Source organism: Halyomorpha halys, unplaced genomic scaffold, assembly GCF_000696795.3.
Source record: "Halyomorpha halys isolate HHAL.00 unplaced genomic scaffold, Hhal_1.1 Scaffold1221.1, whole genome shotgun sequence".
Classification (NCBI taxonomy): Eukaryota; Metazoa; Arthropoda; class Insecta; order Hemiptera; family Pentatomidae; genus Halyomorpha; species Halyomorpha halys.
In genome coordinates, this window is record NW_027107378.1 from 675 (window position 1) to 10,572 (window position 9,898).

The window sequence follows — 9,898 nt, forward strand, 5'->3', positions numbered from 1 at the left end:
TATTTGTGTTTATTTGCTGGCCGCATCCCCTGACTATCTTCTCCTCTTATTTATTTACAATTAACTATCTTCACCTCATTATTTTCCTATTTATTCTGATATTTCTCCAATCTGAAGGTTAGCTTTATCCGGAAGGGGCTGTTTACTTTAAAATTTATCACACAAAAATTTGCCATTAAAATTTTGCTATAAAAAATGAATTTTTTTTTAAAATTAAAAAACAATTCTGTATATAAAGAGAAAATAATGACGAAAAAGAGGCCGCAAAAACAGCTCACATTTATGCTACACCAAAACCTCTGTCTCTTCATGTTGCACCTATCGGCCCACTAACTTTGTGCCACCGTTAGTAGTTAAAGGGTTAATATCTAAATAATACACTTGAAGGATAAAAGATAACACTATTGGATATTCATAAACTTTTAATCAATCTTAGAGATAACAAAAGAAATTTATTTAAACAAAAAAAAAATGAATGAACTATTTACATATTTTAATTCTTAAATAAACAAATAAGAGATTTGATATAATCTTTAAAGTTTTAACTACAAATATAAATTTATTATTAAATCAAACAATTTTTAACATTTTCATTTTCACAGAAATTATATTTCTAAAAGATCATACTTATTTCACATTCCAATCGCACTCTTTAATTTTTTTTATGTCTATGGAAAATATAAAAAAAATATTAAAAAACATAAATAAACTGTAAGATTCAAATCATCCATCCGCCTGCTATTACGGTTGCTATAACTATAACATACAGAAACTCGTGGATTAAAATGAAACAATACAACGACTAATTAACTTTGCTAAAATATTCTTGTGACCCTTTTGGATTTGGTTTGATTGTTGGTTTATCCGGCTTCCAGTTGGCAGGGCAAACTGAAAAATATAAAATCAATAATTCTAAATCATGAAAACTTAAAATATATATATATTTACATAAATTTGGAATTAATTCAATAATTCAGTAGTTTGCAGAAATAAGGAAGTGGCTCCATTTTTTGGCTAAAAAAATTCTTTTTGAATTGTGAGTAGTTCTAGCCTTTAGTTTCAACATTTTATGTCATCATGTGGTCATTTTAGAGATGAACGTTTATTTCCAAAATCCACCCAGTCAGTTCAAGTATGTTCAAAATACGATTTGGTTAAGTTTTGAAAATAAATGACCCACTGACCTATGGCTCAAATACTATCTTTTATAACATTTTTAGCAAATTACGAAATATTTTCTAAACATAACTTTTTTTTTATCTTTCTTTAATTATTAATATAGCTGTAATGAATTTTTTTTTTTAAATTTATTTATTGGTATTTGCAACTGTAAGATCATTGTAGATAAACTACCCAATGGTAGCACTCTAAAAACATTTTTACAATATAAGGTCTCAAGGTCATCTTCTTTTCAGAAACCTTGGAGGATTGTCCAGAATGAAAGAGGAAGCTAGGTTAGAAACTAATTTGGTTTGAGTGGTTAGGGAGTTTATAATGGAAGGATAGATATCTGGTTCGGGCTAGATCAGTAAGATAGGGATAATTAAGATCTTTATGGATGATTTTATTTGTGACAAAGTAAGGAGCATTGAGGATTTTACGAAGGATTTTAGATTGTAAGGTTTGAATACAAGAGGAATTCGAAAGTTTAATAGAGCTCCAAAGCCCAACTTAGGAAACTCACCTTCACCGTGCTTGTCGACAAACTGGAATGCCTTAATAAGGCGCAGCACTTCATCAACTGACCTTCCGACTGGTAAATCGTTTACTGTGATCTGTCGTACGATTCCCTGAAAATAAGAAATGTTTTGTTTCAAACAGATAGGATAATATCAAGACATATAAGTAAACGGAAAAATAAAACGATAATATAAAAAGAAGATGTCTGGGTGGGGTCAAAAGAACTCAAGTAGTAGTCAAACTATTTATTATGAACCCAAGTTTCGCTAGACTTTGCAAGGCTTTGTCATCAGAGCTTAAAAAGATATAAACAACTAAAACAATGTAGCAAAGTAAGAGAATATATAATAAAAATGAACTAAAGTATGCCTAAAAATTATTGAAAATATGTAAAAATTTATATAAAAAAAGAACAGAGTAAATTAAAGTCCATAATTTGAATTACTTTTTGCCCAACTCTGGCAGATGGACTTATAAGGTTGTAGGCTTTAATAACAAATGGATCTACAAAAAAATAGTAACCACTGATCAAAGGGGTAAATGTCCGAGTAGTAAACTGGGGATGTGGGTGGATGGATTATAGCAAGACTGATTTGGGTTAAGATGGGCATCAAAGAGTAGATGTGGGTAAAAAGTGATTAGATTAGTGGTATGAGCATCAAGCTTTTGGGTTCGCTAACTCTTTTATCATCATTATTATTATTATGGTCGGTTTTTCTTGCTATTGCGGGTTGAGTCTCTCAGGTGGGGGACCTAGAAGTCCAACCACCTTCATATTTTTGTTGATTTATTTTTTTTAATATTTAAAAATTTTCACACTATACATGCTGTATCATAGTCACCTCCAAACCATTCCCGCCTGCCTCTGTTGATTTTGGTATGAGACCATTCGTAGATATTATGAATGGAGTAGCGTTAACACCTTTCAATTGATGTAGTTCTTTCAATTCTATCACCAATTCCTGGTATTTCCTCAGTTTTTTTTTTCCCAAAGTAGAGCTTATATTATTATTGTTTGGGATTCTGACATCAATAAGTTCAGCTTTCTTTTTTCTTAAATCTATAAGGAGGATATCCGGTTTATTATGGCGTGCAGTATGGTCTGTAATTATTAATTCATCCCAATGGAGCTTGAGAGGACCTTTTTGGAGGAGTCTATTTGGGTGGTACTTGTAATATGGGCTCTTATCATCAAATAAGTTGTACTGCATTGCCAGGGCCTAATGCAAAATTTTATCCACATTTTTATGCCTCTGAAGATATTCAGTACCAGACTGAACATTCCACATCCACTAGTGATATGTTGGATTGATTCCAGCATCACCGAGCTTTTAGCTGATATGATTTTATGGTACTAACCTGATCTTGAATGGTAACCACAAACCACTCTGTCTCAGAGAATAGCCTTCCAGATCTTAATCATTCAACTGATATTTTTTGTCTATAGAGGCTTCGTTAAGATTACTATAGAATCTCCCATGCAGAGACTTGCTTTTCCATTCTGCCAGTCTTTCATTTTCTGACATGATTGTTGATTCGACACCTTTGCTCAGATTAAATCCAGTTAAACTAAAATCCAGTTAAACTAAAATCCAGTTAAACTAGAATCCATCCTTGAGATGGCAAGATAAACCCCTGTTATTTTTGTGAGAAAATATTGGCATAGGATCCTTTCCTGTTTGCGGCAAGCTTCTTCAATATTTAGCAAGCCACGTCCTCCTTTCCTAGGTAAATATAGACGAGATTTAGAGGATATTGGGTGGTGGGTCCGTCATTATTATTATTAAAATGTTTACTCATGTTTATCTTACAATGATTATACCCACATACCTTCATTATAAATACTGCAAAATTAATGTGTATGTTAAAGTTATTTTAAACAGTAGGGGTATTCATGATGTTGTGTTAAATGTTATATGTTTTACCATGTTAAATGTTATAACTATAGGATTGTGAGCAGCCCTATTTGAAGTCATGTTAAACGTTAAATGCATAAGAGCCCCTAGCAGATTTCTCAGCAACTTGTTGTATAAGCCTTTATGTTTATAACCTTCCTTCCAGACCCTCATGTTATTGTTTACTTCAGTTTTGATTTAAGTAATTAATTAAAACATGCCTAGAGTGAGTGAAAAGTGGAATTTGTGTGAAAGTTTAGCTTATGAGTGTCTTATTGATCTTCAAACTTGTGAAGAAGAGAATGAAGATGAGCTAATTGACAACTGTATTGAAAGTCACAACAACTAATATGGCGGCGATCTCAACTGGTCTATTGTGTGACGTCATTCTCGATTTAACTGACCAAGTAACAGACTCTCAGCCATGTTAAATGTTATTTCGTTTTACCACGGCAAAAGAAGGCAATTTTTTTCGATTTAACACGAGTTTTTCCATTTAACACGCTTTAACATAGATCATGAATACCCCTAGTATATACTAGGTATATTTATCATATACATCTCATGTATGATAGAAAACGTTTAAGGCACCCGGACATCTTCCTTTTATATACTACACACAATCAACAATCTTCCATTAAGGAGAAATATTTTTAACTAATTGATAATAATTGTTTTATGCCATTTTAATTAATATAGCTGACATCCAAAAATAACCTCACACTTTAATTTTATGACAGTTCTGCTCTTTATTGTTAATATTCTGATTTATCCAGATACTTTTTAAATTTTTATATATTATTTTTTCTGGAGACAATTTATTTTATTTTACTATGACACTATTTAAAACACGTCTCCATTTTGATCTAGGCTAAAAACAATAAAAAATTGTGTCAGTCTTGAGATTGGCCAACAGAAATGAAATTTATGGAAATGAAATAATACATTAAATCTTTATTAACAATGATCATGTGTTTCCTCTAACAGCTTAACACAAACAATACTAGTTCAGAATAATAATAATAATAATAATTAGAATAGAACAGCCATTTACTAAGTCAATTCAGACAGGAAAATTTTTATAATGTAATAGGCGAGAGGACAGGAGCTTACTTCATAGGACCATTACATAGGGGATTGTTAAGTTACTGAAAGCTCCTACTCTCCTACTACAAAATAAAAATTTTCCTACTAGAATCAACCAGCATCGTCCCACTACCACCGTTTCATCTCACTTCACAAAAACAATTACATCCATATAATTTTTTTTTGGTGTAGTAAAACCATCACTAAAGAAGTTTTCCTTCAATAATAATAACAATTCATTATTAAAAAGAAAAATATTTTCAAGAGTCAATCATTATAACTAAAATACTCACAGCTGGGTCAATAATGAATGAACCTCTGAGGGCAACTCCGTCAGCGTCAATCAAGACATTGTACGACTTAGCAATAGTTTTCTTGAAATCAGACAACAAAGGATATTTCAACTGGCCCAGTCCTCCAGCCTAAAATTTAAAAAAACAATTATAAAATTTGAATACAAACACAATAAGTTAAAAGGTCATGACTCTAAAAATACATTTTTTAATGCCATTAGAAAATAGTAAAAGCTATGTATAATTACTAGTCGAAATTGATGAGTTTGCCAAGTCTTAGGTAGGAGGAATAAAAATTGGGGACAATTAATAAATAAAAAAATTAAGTTTTCATTCGGAGCTCTATATCTTTAAATCAACCAACAATACTAGAAAACCCAAGAGAATGTCATTTAAAGTAAAGTAAATTTGCTAAAACATGAGCCCTAATAGAGCTATTTTTTTCCCAATAGTTCCTGAGAAATAGCTTTTTTAAATAGCAAATTTTCATAAAAAATGCACTGAAAAATCAGAAGTTACTGAATTTATTTTAAATAATATATATCTCAAAAACCATTCAATATAAAGATGCCTATTAGCAAAACTTTTTTTTTTTAAATTCTTGTACTTAATAAAATATTTCTTCTGGATTATTTCGTGAGACTTAAATGTTTTATAGAAAATGTGGTAATAAAAAATAACTTTCTAGAGCCCTCATTCAGTAAAAAAAAAAAATCATGCATCAGCTGATACTGGTTAAAAACAGATATTTAAACTTTATTTAATTATATAATGATTATTTAAATTAAAAGAAAATATTTTTAAAAAATTTGTTCTTTTAAGTGGTTTCCCAGGGGAGCCCTCATGGTTCAATGGTTAATCTTCTATTTTCAAAATCTCAACACAGATTTTATTTTTAAATTTTGGAATTTGTGGTAATTTGAAAAGCCTAGTAAACACTGTTAGCAACTTTCATAAATTAAAACTTGTTTTCAATAACTTTTAATACAGGAAAAACACAATATGAACATCATCAAACACAATTTAAAATATGATAAAAGTAACATCAATTTGTAATTTAATCCATAATAGCAAAATTAGGCTAAGTGAACCTAAAGATTCAATGTCGATACCACCAATCGTTCTCTACACACATTTGCCCATCCTCCAAACCCTAAATCTACTAAATCAGTCTTGATACAATCCTCCCACCTGTGTTTTGGTCTACTACTCGGACATTCTCCCATCAGTTCAGTGTTTATTATCATTTTGGAATCCGTTCGTTACTAAGTCCCACAAACTTAGATGCCCTTCTTATTCACCACAATACTATAATCTGAATTATATTTACTGAGTCCAGTTCCCTTAGTTCAGCATTGTGTAGCCTTCTAAATTTTCCACTTAACTCATCCTTTTGTAGGTCCTAATATTTTCTTTTCTTTTCTATGTCTTTGTTTTCAAAGACCTTAGGCACTATTCTTACCTTATTGTTGGGAATGCGACAACCTAGGTAGCCGTCAGGGGTTGGCAAAAAATACCACTATGCCCACTTGCCGGAATTGTTCCCCCACCAAATACCAGTACCTTAGTGTCAGAGGCCACGTTTCGCGTCCGTAAATAACAGTGAATTTAAACCATAAAACATTTAAAAAATTAAAATTACCTTCCTTGGTGTGTTGATCCATGCCAAATGGCTAAAATGTGAATCACAGGATACTCCTACGACAGAAGTATTGAGTTCCTCAAATTCTTTAATGCGGTCACTGAATGCTATGATTTCAGTCGGGCAAACAAAAGTACTGAAAACAAAAGGCAAAATTCAAAAACTAATAATATAATTCAAATATGAGATTCAACTATAATTCAAATTGAAGTATAGGCAAACAAACTTAAGGAAGAACTTTTTAGGGGGAGCTTATGACCAAACTTAATCAATCAGAGCAATCAAAACCCCATTTTTTTTAATATTGTTTTAAATTCTTTCAATAGAATGCACTAGTTCATAAGTTAATTGTTCAATTGAGATATTGCATTACAAAACCATCTCAGTCCATTTTACAAATTTTTCTTTTTTTTCTTTTTTTTTTTTTTTAGGAGAAAATAGTTGGGGTGCGGTCAGTGAAGAACACAAATAAGTGAAACTTATTTTATTAGTGCCAAAGGTTCTACAAAAATTTCTGACCTTTGTTACAACTAAGCACAAATAAAAACAAGATAACTCTTTATTTTATTTATTTATTTTTTTTGCTTAAGTGAAACTTCTTTATCAACATTCTACAACTCAATATAAATTATACAGGAGTAAATTTATTTCTTGACATGAGATGAAACGGAAATGGTGGAAAGGGCAATGCTGGCCAATCCTAGCAAGAAAATTTTTGTATTGTAATAGGAGAATAGGAACTTAGGATTGAGTGAGCTCCTGTTATCTTGAACTTCCTATTACACTATATAAAATTTTCCTGCTAGAATGTTAGAATGGTTGTTCTATTATAATTATTATTATGGAACTAATATTTTCAACATTAAGTTACTAGAGGGTGTTGGGGCGATGTGATTTTCGTAAATGAAAATTTATTAACCTCTCCCCAAGAGTAAAAAAAAAAAATCTAACCTATGGAGGACCATACAACAAAAAAACCAAAATGATACTGAAAATAAAATAATAAAAGAAAATATTCTTTCTAGTTGACACACAAATTTAATAATTAATAAATGGAATATGGTCCGGGTGCAGTAAAAAAAAACTCAAATAGTGACAACTATTTCAATGATCCAACGTTTTGTCCCAAGTTACAGAGCTTCGTCAGGGCTAAAAAGGATACAAACACTTAACATAAGTAAAAAAGTAAATGGAAAATTACAAGGGTATAAAATGAAATGTAAAAATAAATAAGTATTTGGACATACAGAGTTGAGCTATGGGGCTCCAAATTCCTCTCGAATCCAATCCTTACAGTCCAAAATCCTTAATGCTCCTTACTTTGTCACAAATCAAATCATCCATCAGGACCTCAATGTCATCTATGTTGCCGATTTGGCCAGAACCAGATACCAATCCTTCCATAATAAACTTCCCAACCACCCAACCTGGCTTCTCCTTCACTACCTAATAATCCTCCTAGGCGTCTGAAAAGAAGATGGCCTCGAGATCTTCTCGTTTAGAAATGTTTTTGGAGTTCTATCAATGGGTAGATTCTCCACATATTTTTATCATGTCATAATATCACTCACAGCAAATTTACTTGATGTGTATATATGTATACAGTTGTAAATATCAATAAATAAATTATTAAAAAAAAAATAAATAAATAAAAAAATAAAAGGAATATAAACAATAAATGAATACGGAAATAGTAACAGATAAAAAGAAGAAATATAAAAGAAATGACAAATTAAGAGATGAAAAAGGGGATGAGAATAAAATCAAGAATTAAGGAAGAAAATGAACAAGACAAAATTCATACCTGTTTTGACAGAAGTCAAAGTCAGAGTGAACCGTTTGGATTGGGAGGAGTGAGGATGGCAGTTAAGAATGTTACATTTAAAAATCATTTAAAAAATAAAAAAATCGGATACAATAAATATAAATGATAAAGAAAGACAATATACCAAATGAATAGGAATACAGAGGTATGTAAATTATATAATAGAAAAATTAGTAATAAAGTAATTAATGTAAGTATACTTAAGCTAGTAACATATGAATATAAATTAAAAATAAGATACATAAATATAAAAGAAAAAGGAAGTATAGTAGCTATAAAATATATATAATTAAATTAAGTATGGGGTGAGAATTTAGAAAATAAAACCAGAGTAAAAGACACGACAGGAAAGTGGGCTTCCGAAATGCAGAACCTTATAAAACCCTCATAATGCTTCTTTTCTCTCATTTAAAAAAATATATAAAAAACATATGATTGAAAAGTTATCTGGAAAAGTCATTAAAAAACAAAAATGAAATTAAAAATAAATCTTTCTTGGGAACATATGATCATTATAAATAAAAATTTAATATATTATTTCATTTCCTGAAATTTCACTTCTGTTGGCAAATCCCAAGGCTGCTACAATTTCTTTTTGTTCTTAGCCCAGATGAAGATGAAGATGTGTTTTACATGATGTGTAATAAAATAAAATGAATTGTCTCCAGAAAAAATAATAGATAAAAATTTTAAAAAATATCTGAATTAATCAGAATACAAACAATAAAGAACAGAACCATCAGAAGACTAAAACGGGTGGTTATTTTTAAATGTCAATTACGGTGACTAAAGTGGCAAAAAACAATTGTTATCACTGTATTCAAAATACTATTCCATAAGTGTTGACATGTGACGATTGAGTTATAAGTTGTAGGCTAGATAGTAGGAGTAATAATTCTTTTCTTTTTCTCCACGAACTAACACAAGGACTAAAAAAAAATTTTTTTTCCTCAGGTTGTTTACCAATATCAAGGCCTCTACATACTATATTTCTAAATCTTAAAAACAGTAAAGCTGAACATTTTAACAAGACATCTATAATTAAATAGGTTATTAGAAGTTTATGGTTAATTAACCAATAACCCAGAATATTTTAAATTTAAGGAACATTTTAGGTCAACAGACCTAGATATAGGCGATTGTAAAGAATAAAGTTAAGTCAAACACATTTGACAATTTTAGATGAAGATAGTGAAAATTTGTAAATTTAAACAGAAGTGTGGAGAAAGAATTTATTATAAAGACAATCAATGAATTTTAGGTACTAGTTTTGTGTTTCTCATTCTTCTAACAACACTAATTATTAAGATTTCTTACTGACTAGCTCAACTGTTCATAAACAATAAAAAAAAATGTTTTACTCATCAAACAAAAGTTATGAGAAGACTTGAAGAAGTTTGTCGGGGGGTGCGGTCAGCAAAGAACAACATAAATAAACAAAACCATATTTATTTATTTTATGCCGACGTTTCGACCT

The 9,898-nt window shown here is 30.3% G+C and overlaps 1 protein-coding gene across 1 annotated transcript in view; it reads right to left on the reverse strand.

The window, feature by feature from the left end:
• Positions 1-659: 659 nt before the first annotated feature.
• Positions 660-9,898, reverse strand: part of LOC106688865 (peroxiredoxin-1) — an 11,331-nt gene continuing 2,092 nt past the window's right edge. Inside the window, exons 4-7 of the mRNA XM_014433542.3 lie at positions 6,597-6,732; positions 4,955-5,083; positions 1,685-1,790; positions 660-888 (exon numbers count right to left, since the gene is read on the reverse strand). Of these exons, the coding sequence (XP_014289028.1) occupies positions 803-888; positions 1,685-1,790; positions 4,955-5,083; positions 6,597-6,732 (457 nt within the window). The 3' untranslated portion in view covers positions 660-802. The remainder of the gene's footprint in view (positions 889-1,684; positions 1,791-4,954; positions 5,084-6,596; positions 6,733-9,898) is intronic.